This window comes from Solanum tuberosum, unplaced genomic scaffold (genome assembly GCF_000226075.1).
Source record: "Solanum tuberosum cultivar DM 1-3 516 R44 unplaced genomic scaffold, SolTub_3.0 scf00646, whole genome shotgun sequence".
Lineage (NCBI taxonomy): Eukaryota > Viridiplantae > Streptophyta > Magnoliopsida > Solanales > Solanaceae > Solanum > Solanum tuberosum.
In genome coordinates this window covers 43,541-59,710 of record NW_006239694.1, presented here as the reverse complement: position 1 = coordinate 59,710, position 16,170 = coordinate 43,541, and the positions used below count along the sequence as shown (strand labels likewise).

The 16,170-nt window shown below is 28.6% G+C and overlaps 1 protein-coding gene, 1 long non-coding RNA gene and 1 other non-coding gene across 3 annotated transcripts; all 3 read right to left on the bottom strand.

Annotated features, from left to right (window-relative positions):
- Window positions 1-1,849: 1,849 nt before the first annotated feature.
- Window positions 1,850-4,488, bottom strand: LOC102588685 (methylesterase 17-like). The gene is made up of 4 exons (XM_006367379.2): window positions 4,213-4,488; window positions 3,523-3,663; window positions 2,761-2,895; window positions 1,850-2,308 (listed from the first exon to the last, which is right to left on the bottom strand). Exons 1-4 carry the CDS (start codon window positions 4,486-4,488, stop codon window positions 2,036-2,038), a joined length of 825 nt encoding a protein of 274 aa, XP_006367441.1. The 3' UTR covers window positions 1,850-2,035.
- Window positions 1,904-1,977, bottom strand: TRNAI-AAU (transfer RNA isoleucine (anticodon AAU)). Its single transcript has one exon. It is a non-coding gene; the product is annotated as a tRNA-Ile (tRNA).
- A 9,327-nt stretch (window positions 4,489-13,815) lies between the features above and the next one.
- Window positions 13,816-14,608, bottom strand: LOC107059038 (uncharacterized). The gene is made up of 2 exons (XR_001472483.1): window positions 14,554-14,608; window positions 13,816-14,062 (listed from the first exon to the last, which is right to left on the bottom strand). It is a non-coding gene; the product is annotated as an uncharacterized lncRNA (long non-coding RNA).
- Window positions 14,609-16,170: the final 1,562 nt, after the last annotated feature.

Genomic DNA, 16,170 nt, shown 5'->3' with positions numbered 1-16,170 from the left:
TATCATTTAAGTTGTTTTGATTATAAGACTTGAGTTGCCTTTATGGCCAGTTGAATGTTTTCTTATATAACATTCTAGTTTATTTCATGGATTTATCTTTGTTGAGTAAGTCTTCCGCTGAGATTTAAGTCAGGCCAAGGGTTCGCTTGGGGCCAACAATGGTTCTCGAGTGTCAGTCCCACCCAGGGTATAGGCTTGGGGCGTGACAGTCTACTTGTTCAATTTTATACAAGTTTAGGTGTCTATTTGTGCACTCCCAAAGTTGGAGGGCATAGTTATCTGTTGAACCCAAGTTAAGAATCATATTTATGTATTATGACTTCATTCTATGTCCATCTTTGAAATTCTCAAACATAATTTTATTAATTGAAGTCAGTTTCTTCGATGAAGATGGTTATTGCAATAGTAGTAATGCAAGCAATTAACTAATTTATTCGTTTTGCTTCTTCGGAGTGAAATGAATAGTCTCGTATGTATATATAATTGAGTATTGATAATGTATAAATCATTGTTCATTGGGAAAAGGCATAAATTCACCCTTGAACTAGTCTCGAAAAGTCAGTTACATGCTTAGACTATCATGACGACCTATTACACACCTTTACTATTTAAAAATAAAAAATTTTACCCCCTCAAACTGACGTGGCAAAAAATAAAAATAAAATAAAAAAAGAAAAGCACATTTGACAGTAAATAAAGTAAAAAAATAAATTAAAATCTTCTTTTTACTATCACCCTACCCCCACCCCTACCCAACACCTCTTCTTCTACTTCTTCACAGCCAACCATCTTCTTCTTCTTCTTTATTTTTTTTCATCATTTTTTCATACCCAATTTCCATCCACCCCACTATACCTCCACCAAAATCCTCTCTTCCCCTCCCATCATATCCTATTTTAATGCTTATTCGATTTCACCATTTTCATTATATTTGATTTTTCTCTTCGGTTTGGTTGGTGGTTGATAAAATTGATGATTAAGTTTACAAAATAAAATATAATGATGGATTTTTGGCGTGGGGTGACAAAGAAGCGGGAATTAAAGGTGGTGGAGAAGAAAAAATCGATATTGACAGTGGTGATAGTGATATTTGGTGGTGGGTTTGTACCTTTTAATGGCGATGATGTAATTTTGGTGATGAGTTTGTTTATGGGTGTCAAATTTTGTTGTGGATCTTTCTAATTTTTGTAGGGATAATGGTGATAGTATGATTTTGATGGTGGATTTGATCGTAGGTGGTGAAATTTATGGTGACTATTTTGATTTTCATGGTGAAATATATAGATTTGTTAGTAATATGGCGGCAATGATAGCGGTTTCATGGTGGTGTTCATTGAAGAAGAAATAATTGAATGATATGGAGAATTTTAGTCAAAATTTGGCATGGCATCTGATGTGGCAGTGACATGGCATTGATGTGACGCAAGTGTGATACACCTCCCATTGTGAGAGTGGTGCTACACGTCTTAGGGGGTAAAAAAAATCATTATTTAGTAGCAAAGGTGTGTAATAGGTCACTATATTAGTTTAACTGTATAATCGACTTTTCGAGACAAGTTTGGAGTGAATTTACGCCTTTTCCCTTGTTCTTTTGATAAATTTATATATTAAATCATTATTTAATCTCCGTTATTGGAGTTACTATGAAGTAGTACATAAACAATCAGTGTTGAAGCTTGAAGTTTCAAAATTTGATTTCAATTTTTTGCAAATAACCTTTGTATCAAATGGATATAGTTACAAAAGAGATGTTTTAATAAAAGAAAGAAGATGAAGTACATATTTTATATAATATTGTATAAACATCTCTTGTATATAGAAATAATTTTTTGAAGAGTTGGGATACAAATGTAATGCAAGAAATTCTATATTCACTGAATATATAATCGAAAAGAGATGCTTTTGGCCCATGCAGGTCTCGAACCTGCGACCTTCGCGTTATTAGCACGACGCTCTAACCAACTGAGCTAATGGGCCAAGTTGTGAGTAAACTTCCATATTAATTATTTGTTAGTCTCTACTTATTGAAACTATCTTAGTCAAAAGAAGCAGCAACTTTGACAAGCAGACCGAAGAGCGCCAAAGGAGCAGAAAAGAAGGGGCTGTGATCACTTTCCAAAGTGTAAACATGTTGTGGCTTCCATCTTCTTATCATTGCATCTTGCTGTTCCACCTTCAATACTCGATCATGCGTCGTTCGTATGTATATTCTACGCACTCTCTCCGCTCCCTCTCCTTCTTTGAATCGAGCGCTTTGTAATGCTTGAATTGGCCCTGGACGCAACAACATTGATGCTAATGTTGAATCCTAAGTCAAAAAAAAAACGAAATATCATTACATTACATGTATGAAGAAAAAAAAGTCATCAAGGATGACAAAAAGACTAATTAAATATCGGGATTAGTAATCTGAAGATTAAACATCAAAATGTCACATTAGCCCTTCTCTAAATTCTTCTCTCAAAAAAGTCATTTAAGAAAGCCAAAGTTACGTTAATTAACTTTTGATATAAAAGTATATCTCACTTTAAACTCAAACAAATATCTTATATTATATCGTGTTTATCTCATTTTTAATCTAATGAAACAAACATCTAATAATCTTAACATTATAATTTATTTCGAAAAAAAAATAAGTTTTTTCATCAATCAAACGATCATTTCATGTAGTGTTGGTTAATTATAGTGAAAATTGTTGAGAATATAATTAAATAATATAATAAAAGTGTGCTCTCTAACCGCTTAAATGGATTTAATTACCTCAAGTGGACTCATTTGGTAAATGATTTCCCGTTGTAAACTTTTCTTAACAACAACACTTGTTGGAGGCTTTTCGGGTCCTAATCCAAATCCCATATCATATACATCTCCAAATTCTGATAAATCGGGGACTCCCTGCGAGTTACAATAAAATATTATAAATTTATTATTATTGTAGCTGAATAATTATTAAACCATTATTAGCCTGAATAATTGTAACGTAGCTAGCTGTCCAATTTAGCATAGATTAGGATATATAGGTGTTGCTTAAATAAAGAAATATTCCCCACTCTATGGATTTAATAATTGAGCTAACATAATTGCTTGATGGAAATGTTGTGGTTACATAAATGATAATTAAATTATGTTGAATAATGCAACATAATTTAATGTGACGTCAGAGTAGCAACTTATAGGACCAAACATTGTATTAATAAATTATAAAATAAATTATTTTACTCTTAAACACGTTTTAAAAAGTCACAATTAATAAAAGAATTGGTTGACTTAAAAAGGGGATAGATCCAAGGTTGGACAAAACTATTGGTTTTAGAAATTCTTAGCTTATATTTGTTATTTAAATTTTTTGCACATTCCTAAACTACTGTTTATATGTCTCTTAAGTAAAATATTTATTAAATGGAGCGCAATTGTAAGAAGTAATTCTTTTTAAAAAAATTAAAATATGTCAGGTAAATTACAGAGTATCAAATTGAAGACGTTTTCGATCGATTTAAGAAAAGAAGGTAGTTGTTTACTTACATCTTTAACATCTTGTTGAGACATGAAACCAGTTCTTAGCATGGTTGCTGCAATATACACTGCAACCTTTATTTTCTTTGGGAATTTGTGGATAGCATCTGTTACACTCATTCCTCCAGCGCTATGTCCTACCAATATTACCTATATTTATTCATACAATAAACAAATTAATAACGATTTGATATGGTATATTCATATCATAATAAATGAACAGTTAGATATGATATCATAGGCAATTAATGTTGAGAAGAGTTATTTCCTTATTAATGTATTTTGAAAAGAATAATTTGGAAATGGTTTATTTAAACTTCTTATTTTCTTCTCAATGAGAAGTTTTATAATCATATAAATGTTATGATACGCTTAAAATCACAATTTTGAAAACTAATTTAATCCCATATTAATGCAAAGGAAGGTGATCTAAAACCACAAAAAAAAACCTTTATTGATATTCAATTAAACTATGCCAACATAATTAAATTGAATAGAACATGAGTATATCAAAAATATTCTTGTTGCTTTACAAGAAAAATATTACTATAAGAAGTAAAGCTAGAATATTAAGTTTATGAATTTCAGACCATAATTATTATTTTTTGTTTATGGATTCTGAATAAATTAATTATTTATATATATTAAGTAAATATTTTAACACAGATATTTATAGGGCAGGTGTAGGACCGTACGTACCTGTTCATTATGAGGCAAAGATGATAAAAAATCTAGTAGAGGTTTGTTATAGTCATGGAAGGATAGGATAGTGTTAGGGTCAGATGGGTCGATGCCAGCACCTTTAAGGTCAAGAGAGGTGACTTTATAGCCACAATTCTCTATAAGAGACCTAATTTTGTACCAGCACCACCCTCCTCCCCCTATCCCATGTATCAGAACGAAGTGACCTCGTTCTGATCGTTTACACTTCTCCTCCACACCTTCCATCTTCATATCTACACACTCTTCTCCCATCTTCTTCCTCTAGTTATAAGATGTTTTTGAGTATATATTTTTTTCTTCACTTTGTTTCTATTTAAGAGTCGATGAAAATTTCAATTTATAGTTGAGAATTGAGATGGTCTCTCATGTCATATTGTAATACAATATTCCACAATATATTGCTTCGTGTCCTAGTCAACCTATTTTTATTTATTTCTCTTCAAGTAGAATGTTACATATATATTTTTTTAATTAGATTTTATATTATTCTATGTTTCATTTAGGAACTAGTGGAATATAAAATTTTAAAAACCTTTATGTCTGCAAAAAGTCATAGTAAAGAATATTGGTTGACTTACAAAAAAAATAAAAAATGGGATGGATTCAAAGGTTGGACAAACTTTATTGGATTTAGCACTAATTCTTATTGTTTGACTTTTTGAAGTCTAATTAAAATTTATTCAAATGAAGTTATGAACGCATATATAGATTATCACTACTTTATATTCGTCCTTTCATGTAATTAGAAGGATCTAAAAGTTAGATGATTTAATTTGGACCTCAAAATGAGGTTATGGAGTACCACTAATATGAAATCCAATGTATACTGTTTTAATGGGAGTGAACTTATACTTGGAAATTTGAACATAATTTAAAATGCTTAGGGTAAGACAATAATTCAATTTCTTAATATATTTGTGATTATGATTTTCAATAATTTATGTTTAGAAATTTACGGAGAGTGATATTTATGTTTATCAATCACATATTTAAATATTGTTGGGTGAATTAAAGTGAAATATTACTCCATTGTTGGAAATTTTAAAAGATTGAAAACTAGAATAATTTTGTATAACACTGAAAAATATAGTGTATAGATAGATCATATACACAATTATACAAGTTTGATACATTATTTATGGTAACTGTATAATATTGTATAATGGATGTATACATATTGTGAAAAAAAGTTACTATTTAAATTTAAAATATGACTATATATGTTTTAATATGTAATAAATGTTATGTTGACTTGTATATTGTTAAAGTAATCCCAAACGAAAATACTGTAACTTTGCTTATTAGTTTGTACTTGAGACTCTTTTATGAAACATATACGTATATTTTTCAAAAGAGTTAACTTGTAAGTAACGGTCATAATTATTTGTTTTCTTTTACACTACTTGATAAAAATAGACTTACAAGTTAATTAGAATAATAAATATTGTTCATAGAACCAGATATAATATTTTTAAAATAGAATAATGCACCGGCCTGGACGTTGACATTGAATTGTTTATTATGGTAAATCTTGTTTAAGGAGATTAATACATCTGTAATCATAGGAGTACTAAATTTCATAATGAATCTTTATTCTTATATACTAAATTTCATAATTGACAGCTATAGGACGATAATTCTGTGATTTTACTTTTCTTTAATGGACTTTTTATGAGTACTAAGCATCTCCAACCCTACACTCTATTTTACTATTCAAATATAGAGTTCTCTATTTTTTCAAATAATCAACTTCAATTCAATTCTCTATTTTACTCTCTAAAAAAGAATCTTTTTCTCTCTCCTCAATATTATATTATTATTTCTCTTTCATTCTTATTTTCTTATTTCATAATAATTCCTTTATTTCCTTTTCCCACTAATTACTTTATATAATTTTCATGTGATTTTTTTTTAAAAAAAATTATTTAATATAAAATTATATTTTATTTTAAATTTTAAATAACATAAAATTGCAATAAAATATTATATAAGCTTCAAATTAATGGACAAATTCAAATAAAAGTGAAATACAATTACATAAACACTCAATTTTCAAATTATTACGTTGCTCCAATAAATGCTCTATTAATGCATTACGGAATTCAAAATGAGCATTTTTGTCCTTAATTTTTTTATTGTCTAGCTAAAAGTTGTTCAAAACCGGAGATTTTCATCTATCACCATTTCTGTTGTTGGAGTTGGAAGCCTCTACGACATCTTAAATTGGTGCATTAGGATCACGTCCATCCTCAATAATCATGTTGTGCAATATAATACATTTAGTCATTATATCATGTAGCACTTCTTTTCTTCAAAAACGTGACGGTCTTGCAAAATTGCAAAACGTGATTGCAAAACTCTGAATGCACGTTCAACATCCTTTCGACATAATTCTTGTTTCATCTCGAATTAATTATTATGTTATGTATTGTATTTTATCTTGTATTTAAATTATTATGTTATGTATTGTATTGTTATCTTGTATTTAAATTAAAATCATATTATGTGTTGTATTTTTAAAATTAAATTTTTCATATTATCATTTTAATTTTGTGTCTTCTTTATAGTGAAAATTAATAATTAAATCAAATTATATTATCGACGAAAATTAGAAAAAAAATAAATTACTATTAATTCGGATGAAAGTAGTATATATTAAATAATATATTTCTTAAAATATTATATTACATTTAAAAAGAAGTATGAATATTAGATATTTAATTAATGACATTATATGTAAAATAATATGTTAATTAAAAAAATAATAGAAATAATAATAAAATATTAAAAAAATGTTAATTACAAAATAGTAGAAATAATAATATAATATTTAAAAAGTGAAATAGAGATTATGAATAGTAGTTCTCCAAATTTGGAGAACTACTATTCACCTCCCTAAATTTGAAGAATAGAGAGTGATATAGAGGTGGGTTGGAGTGTCCATTCTCTATTTTACTCTCCAAATATAGAGAATGGAGAGTAAAATAGAGAATGTTCTCTCCAACCACTCTCTATTTTACCCTCTACTCTCCAATTATAGAGAGTTGAATAGTAGTTCTCCAAATTTGGAGAACTACTATTCATATATTCTATTTCACTTTTTGAATATTATATTATTATTCTACTATTTTGTAATTAACATATTATTTTTCATATAAGGCTATTAATTAAATCTCTAATATTTACAGTTCTTTTTAAATGTAATATACCATTTTTAAAAATATTTTATTTTATATATACTACTTTCATCTCGAATTAATAATATTTTAAATATTTTTTAAAATTTTCGTCACTTTTTGATACAATTTGATGTTATTATTAATTTCCACTATGAAGAATGCACAAAATTTAAATGATGAGATAAAAAATTTAATTTAAAAATAGGCAAAAGTACTCATTACCCCCTGAACTTGAAGCTTTTTATACGGTGTACACCTAAACTAAATTCCATTTTAATTACCCCCGAACTTGTTTATTCCTCCGTCGTGTACACCTTTTTTGTCCACCTGGCGTAGAAATTGACAACACACTCTACTGGGCACGTGAGGAAGTGATTTTTTGCCACATCACAAAGCTACAACGGTAAAAAAAAAAACGTAAAATCTCCATTTTTCTTTAATATTTGGCATATTTTAAATGAAAAATAGGGCAAAATGTAAATGAAAAGTAAAGGAAACAAAGATTAACACTTACTTGGTAAGAATTTCAGACAAATTTGAAATTTAATCGACCAACTTCACGTCTAGAAAAACCCAAATCCAAAAGGAGTTCCGCGAAATCAGCCCTTATTCAAAAATAACTTTTAAACAATGAATTTTAAATTTAAGAAATTTATTTTTTGCAATATTAATTTATCCAGGTGGCTATTATTTATCCAGGTGGAAATTCACATCACCACTTTTGCCAGCTGTCGCGCGCGTGTAGTCACAATAGGAGCAGGTGGACGAAAAAGGTGTACGCGACGGAGGAATAAACAAGTTAGGGAGGGTAATTAAAAAGGAATTTAGTTTAGGTGTACACCATATAAAAAGCTTCAAGTTCAGGGGGGTAATGAGTACTTTTACCTTAAAAATATAATACATAACATAATAATTTAAATACAAGATAACAATACAATACAATGCATAACATAATAATTTTAAAAAATCACAACAATAATTTAGTAATCCGGTAGGTCATTTCTAGATTTAACGATATTCGAAAAAGAAATTAGTGTATGATTTAGAGAAGTTGTGGTTGTGCTTGTTGATTTACTTTTTCAATTATTCGTAGTTGTTCTTTAGAAATTTAGAATAAAATATAATATTAAATAAAAAAATTCAAAAAATTAAAAATTTATATTACATGAAATTATATAGGATAATTATTCGGTAAAAAAGAAAGAAAAGATTTATATTATGGAATGCGAAAACAAAAATGAAATAGAAATAATAATATAATATTGAGGAAAGAGAAGAAGATTTTTTTTTTAGAGAGTAAAATAGAGAATTGGGTTGGAGTTGGTTGTCTGAAAAAATAAAGAACTTTATATTTAGAGAGTAAAATAGAGTGTAGGGTTGGAGATTAAGAAAGTAAGATTTGCATTTGTCTAATCCAAATTTCAAAACAGCTTTGCATTTTTGTTATTATAAAAAAGTCAATCAAGGGGCTGATTTGCTTTCTAAAAGAAATGGTTTGAGGGACGATGATGACACAAGTCTTCTTTTTAATCTTTTAAGAGCTAGAAAATGTGTTTCTCTGCATAATAATTATCCTCTCTTTAATCAAATAACAGACAAAAATTGATCCTTTATGAGAAAAACTTTGTTCAAATTTACATTTCCCTCCCTTTCTCAATTTTCATTCACTTCATTTTTCCTTCTTAAGACTCTCGACAATTTTTTTTTGTAGGATAGTTCTTTTTCTATTGAGAAAAGACATAAATTTCTCTTTGAACTTGTTCCGAAAAGTCAGTTACACGCTTAAACTATCATAGTGATCTATTACACATCTATATTATTTAAAAGTGAATTTTCTTACCCGCTAAAATTGATGTGGCAAAAAAATAAAACAAAAATAAAAAATAGGCGCGTCAGTTTGAAAATAAAGTAAAAAAGAAGAAGTTAGAATCCTCTTTTCTACCCCTACCCCCACACCTCTTCTTCTTCACACCCCACCCTTTGTCTTCTTCTTCATTCTTTATTTTTATCACACTTTATTTTTTTATCACAATCTAAAAGCACTTTTTTTTTTATTCGCAATCAGGTTAATTTCTATAGATTTGTTAGTGAATAATTGTATTTTATCTAGAAAAATTTCGGTTGATTGTTTCTATCTTTTTCATTTTTTTGACTTTGTTAAAGAAATTTTGGTTGTTAATCAATTTTTGAGTTTGGTGGTGATAGCAACTTTATAGGTTTGGTGGTGATGGGTGGCGGGTGACAAAAATTAAAATAGGTAATTGAAGGTGGTGAAGAGAAAAAATCGATATTGATAATGGTGGTGGTGATATTTGGTGTTGGGTAGTCAAAGAAGAAGAAGAATTGAAGGCGATATAGTGGTGGTGAAGAACAAAATCAATAGTGAAGGTGGGGCCGGATATGATTTTCCGATGAAATGAGAATTGAAAATTGGTGGGATTTAGTGATGAAGAAAATATAATTATTAAAGAATTAAAATAATTAATTAGGGATTAATTAGAGTAAAATATAGTTAATAAAAGAAAAGTTAATTAATAAAGAAAACAAAATAAAAAATTATAAGTTATGACATGGCGCTGACGTAGTGTTGATGTAGCAGCGAGTGTAATACACCACATAATGTGAGAGTGGTGTTACACGTCTCAGGGTGGTAATAAATTCACTTTTGAATAGTAAAGGTATGTAATAGGTCACCATGATAGTTTAAGCGTGTAACTGACTTTTCGGGACAAGTTCAAGGAGAAATCTATGTTTTTTCCCCGATTCAATTCCCTAAATGGTCACCCAAGTTTAGGGAATTGCCTTGAAATATCATTTATGTTTCATTTAGGTACAAAATATCACTCAACTATCACTATTTTCCTCCAAATATACTTGATATTTCAAAAGTCTCACTCTCTCCTAGTTGGCATGACATGACATGTCATTAAAGTCTTTTTTTTTAATAATAGACTAATTTGATTCATTAAATCCATTTAACTAAAATAATGATCATATTATTTAATATATATATATATATATATATATATTAGTTTATTAAGAATAAATCTTCATACTAACTTTTTTATTTTTTTATGTTATGAAGAATAAGTTTTTAAAACATACTATAATATCATTAATTTTGAATACTTATAAACATATACATTCAAAAAAAATATCGATATACAAATCACTCATGAATGTTAACTTACATCAATTAATCATAAATAATATAATGAATCAATTATATTAAATTTCAATTAACTATTTTTAAAATTCATGCTTACAATATTTTTTTCTTGAAAAAAAATAGAAAGTGAATAATATTATTACTATTTTTTATCAAAAAAATAAATACTAAATATCTCAAAAGTCTCCTTCTATTCTAGTTGATATGTCATGTTATTAATCATCATCTTAAAAAATAATAGACCTATTTAATTCATCAAACTTGTGTCTCCACAAATCAAATTTATTACATGAGAATTTATGAAGATTATAAAAAAAAAATTAAAAAAAGAAGTAGTTTTTTACCAAACAAAATTCAATGAGAAAAACTTTGTGTGCAATTATTACTTGATAATTTTCAAAATCCCTAAGTAAATTATTTGAAGATTTTAAGCAATTTTTTTTATAAATGTATTCAAATAAATTTGTAAGGTTGACAAAAAAGGTTGGTAAGAAAGAGAAAAAATATTATTTAACTTTTTTTTTAATTTAATTTTTTATTCTTATTCTTTTATTGCTATATTATATTATATTATATTTTAACTTATCATACAATTAAACACCAATATATATTCTTATCTCATCCCAAATTCATGAAATACAAGTAATAATTGAATTACCTATTTTAATTCAATAATATACATGTTATATGAGATTAATATATTGATAAATAAAGATCAAAATTTTATTTTCTAATATAAATATTATTCACTTTCTATTTTCTTTTCAAAAAAAGAATCTTGTAAGTATGGATTTCAAAGTACCTAATTAATTATTTTTAATAGTTAATTGACCTTTAATATTATTGATCTATTATATAATATATGATTAATTGATGTAAGTTAACATTCATGAGTGATTTATATATCAATATTTTTTGAATATATGTGTTTAGAAGTATTCATAATCGATGACATTATAGTAAGTTTTAAAAGACTATTATTCATAGCATAAAAAAATTAAAAAAAATTATAAGAGATTCTTAAGCATGAAAATTTCTTCTTAATAAACTAATATATACTTTTTAGAAAATAATAAGATCATTATTTTAGTTAAATGAGTTTGATAAATTAAATAAGTCTATTCTTAAAAAAAAAAAAAACTTCAATGACATGGCATGCCAACTAGGAGAGAGTGAAACTTTTGAAGTGTTGAGTATATTTAGGGAAAAATAATGATAGTTGAGTGATATTTTGGTCATAAATAAAACATAAATGATATTTCAAGGCAATTCCCTAAACTTGAGTGACCATTTAGGGAATCGACTCCTTTTCCTTTTTCTATTTGAAGTAAATAAAAGTGGCATAGGAGATCATTTCTATTGTTGGTCACAGACAGTAAAGTATGATAGAACTGAGGTTGGGGACTTGGGATGATTGCCTATATATTACACATAAGAAAACAGTTCACATGCAATAAGTGTACTTAAAAAATAAAGCCTAGGTGGCCTCGTGAGCTTACTGCAAAAAGGGAAAACATCATATCATATATGATTAATGTAGTTAAACATGCATATTGGACTTTATAAATGTATATATATAGTAGCTTTTACATTAAAACTTAGGAATTAGCAAAACACAAATTTTGTAGTTAAATAACAAAATATGTTACTAATCTTATTTAACGATGGATCAGATCGATTATATAAAGAAAAGTATTAGCTACGAGCGATTTAGTCACGAATTAACAATAAAGTTTGTAGCTCACTTCATTTTTATTTTTAAAATATTGCTACTACAATTCCTAATGGTTGTGTAAAGCGTTTTTATCTAGAAGACTAGATGTTCCTTAAGTCAATTTTTGGTTTTTAAGTTAGACATAAATCTGGTAAAATATACTAGCACAGGGTGGCATAAAGGGTGGAGCCAAACAACATTGATTGAGAAAGAAAGTAATTAGAAATGATTTAAGCTACACATGGACCATGCAATTCATTTTTCTCAATTTTGGCAATTAAATATCAAGAGAAACAAGTTCAGCCAAAAGAAAATATTCTTTTTTCAAAGTCGTGACACATCAGTTCGGGTTGGTGCAATAGCAACCGTAAAAGTTGTAACATTTTCAATTGCCATTTTTCATTGTCAAAAATTGGCAAACTTGATTCAATAAGAAATAAACAAAATTGCAAACTTATCACAATAACAACGACAAAGTTTTTATACTTTTTAAATCGTTGTATACAAGTATGAACTTTAATATTCCAATGAAATTGAAATCACTATTCACACTTTATTGGAGTAGAAAACCACACATGCTTTATTCTCCAACCACAAATACAGACTAAAAAATAAAACAATTATTTCTTTAAGATTGTTATCTAATATGTATTAACAAATAATATAGCATTAACTTTGCAGAAAAACATAAACAACAAAGTCTAAAGTGTGCAATCAAAAACAAAAATTAATGAATGTAAAGAGAACAGGAAGGACCTGTAACAGCAATATGAAACAGAAAGAAAAAAATGGGGTCACTAAATGCACAATATATCCTTAAGTAAATTATTTCCCTCCAATATCATAGGTTTAAAGGAATAGATTCTATCCTGGGAGGATAGAACGATTTTACTCACTAGTGTATCGGTATTGGTGTCAGTGAGCCACTCAACGAAAGCAAAATAATGTAGTGTAATGAGATGATGCAATTATGTGGTGGAAAGGTGGGATCAAGGCTATCGCACAACCTGTTATATACACCATGTCGAGCTAAGGCTCCAGACAAGGACCCATGGGGGACTCACAATCCATATACCAAATCACAATCTCAATCTCTCATCAACTTGCTACCTCAACGTAGTCAAGGATATAAGAAGGTGTCTCATTTTCTTTCTCAAAAGGAATCTTCATATTTTTCTCAATTTCCCAAGAACATGATATGATGAATGCATCACAACACATATATAACATGGAGGCAATAATCAACTCAACATGTATCAACAATCTAAATTTTTCAAAACTCAATTGAATCATCATCTACACCCTCATATGAAAAATAGTAGGAAAGAGTTCATTTGAAATAAGTGAAATCCATTTAGAAAGCATTTCGTTTACTCAAATCTTTATGAAGTTTCCAACTCATCCCCTGACTCGGGCATTATAAGTCAAATAGCATTATAAGCCTCTCTCACGGGGAACTTATGAATCATATGCTCTCAAAGCAAATAAAACAACAATTAAGGCCTCAACACATGATAAACAACACATACAAGCCCCCACACGGGCAATACAATATAATCAAGTCTCCACACGGGCAACACAATACAACTCACAATCCAAAATCATACTACGATCCCCTCCCATAATCTAAGACATAAGAATGATCAATTACCCAATCCCAGTCTAGGAGAATGATAAATCAAACCTACCTCAAGGCTGAAATTTCATCCGAACAACTCTAGCGGAGCAAATCCTCAACCACACGCTAACTAAAACGATCCTCAACTATCAAGAATGGAAAGATTTCATCAAAAGGAGTCCAATAATGCCATATTGATAGGACTTTAAATCGGGGTAAAATAGTTCAAAAATCACTTCAGAAATTAAAAGGGTAAAAACAGATTTTTAGTTAAAAATCAATTTCTACAAGTCAAGAGGTATTCGTGGTTGAAAACCCATTAAAAACAAGCGAGAATCGAGATCTAAATCAAGAATTTACTATATTCATAACTTTAGGAGAAAAACCCCAAAAAGCCACATTTGAAATGCGGTCAAAATGAGAAATTTTGGAAAAACTTTGTCAAAATCAGTTTACCCACCATACAAGGACCTTAAATTCTGAAATTCAATAAAAACCCATTTCAAATTGACCTTCAAATCAATAATTTTTTATTTCTCTACTTTGGGGTTTGAAATATCAACTTAATAGATAGAAATCATGAAATATGAAAGAGATATTCTTGGAAAAAGAGTAAAATAGGGTTAGAAATACGTACCCATTGATTATGAAAGAAAAACGCATTAAAAATCACCTCAAACCGACTTTTCTAGCTCCCAAAATATCAAAAATATGAAATAGGTTCGAATAGATATTTAACTTATAAAGTCCATTTTTGTCGCTAAAAGTCTATTGTTTTGCCACTAAAAGTTTTCACCAACAACCTTGAAATACATCTTTTTGACCCTTGAAACTCAATTAGAATTCTATAAACACGAACCAATAGTGCAAATTCATCATAAAACATGTTTTGGAACCAAACTAATTGTCGGATATAAAAAAAAAAGATGGTTATGACCGACCCTCGGAACCCATTCAGGCAAAAAAATCAACTTTTTTCCTAAACACTCAACTCTCAACCTAAGGCCTCGAAAACATTACCAGCCACTCTACCAGCTCAAACACAACATTTTCGAACACGATGGAACTGACAAAATTTCCATTCGAAGCTCGAAACTCAAATTGTTGACCGAAGTCAATCCTATCAAGAATTCTCAACTCAAGAGGGGTCAAATTACCGAAAACACACCCGATCGCATCAGGAACCTCATCAACCATTCTCGAACACAAGCTAAGCATGAAAATGCTACGGGAAGGGTAAAATAATCATTTTACAATTAAAAATAAAATCACAAGAAATAGGACATTACAGTGACGCACCTACATGGATATATGTATATTTGTTCTATTTAAAATTTTCTCTTATTTTTATATTATACCCAATTCAATATCATACCCATTCATCTAATCCATAAAACCCAATTCCTAAATATCCACCAATCTAACCCATAAAATCCATCTATTACATCGTCACTTTTACGAGGTAACAACAAGCAAATGTGGCTTCATCTATGTCTTGATTCAATTTGGCCAATTTCACTACTAAAAAACTGTCATTTTTTTTGCCAAAAGCGACACAATTAATCTCACCGCTTTTTGGCTCGACGCTTTTCCAAAAGCGACGGACTGCGTCGCCAAAAAGTGACGGATTGCTCGCTTATTTTTATTTTTTTTATATAAAAATTATTTTTTTGAATAATGTGACACCGTCCGACGCTTTTTTAATTATTATTTTTAATTTACAAAAAGAGACAAAGTTCGTCACTTTTCTTAATTTTTAATTTTTTTAGAATCTTGAAAAGCGACGGACGACGTCTCGTTGTCCGTCGCTTTTCTGAAAATGAAATTTTGAAAAATCCAGAAAAACGACGGACTAAAGGACCCTGTCCGTCGCTTTTCTGGGTTTTGTAAAAAATAAAATCCAAAAAAGCGACGGACAAAACCACCATGTTTGTCGCTTTTTTTGTAATTTTTTTGACAGCAGAAAGTTTCTGCTGCCCACCTTCAAAAGCAATTCAATTCAATTCAGCCCCAATAAAACACAAAACATTATAAAGAAGCTACACAAAATATAAAACAACAAACTTAAATTAACATTCAAAAATATCTAGATCACAATTTAAAGACTTATAAAGTCTTTCAAAATTACAAAAAATCGTTTCAAAATTACAAATAAATCATAAAGAGTTAAAGACTATATTTTATCAAGATTTCTAAAGTTCAACCTAATAATTAGTTCATAAATTCTATAAATCAAGATTCCTAAAGTTCACAA

Coding starts and splice junctions, on each gene's coding strand:
- LOC102588685 (XM_006367379.2), bottom strand. CDS start 4,488: ATGGGAGAAGAGTGTGTAGATATGAAGATGGAAGGTGTGGAGGAGAAG. Junction 2,896..3,522: donor CTCAACAAGATGTTAAAGAT/GTAAGTAAACAA, acceptor TGTAACTCGCAG/GGAGTCCCCGATTTATCAGA. Junction 2,309..2,760: donor ACCAAATGAGTCCACTTGAG/GTAATTAAATCC, acceptor TTTTTGACTTAG/GATTCAACATTAGCATCAAT.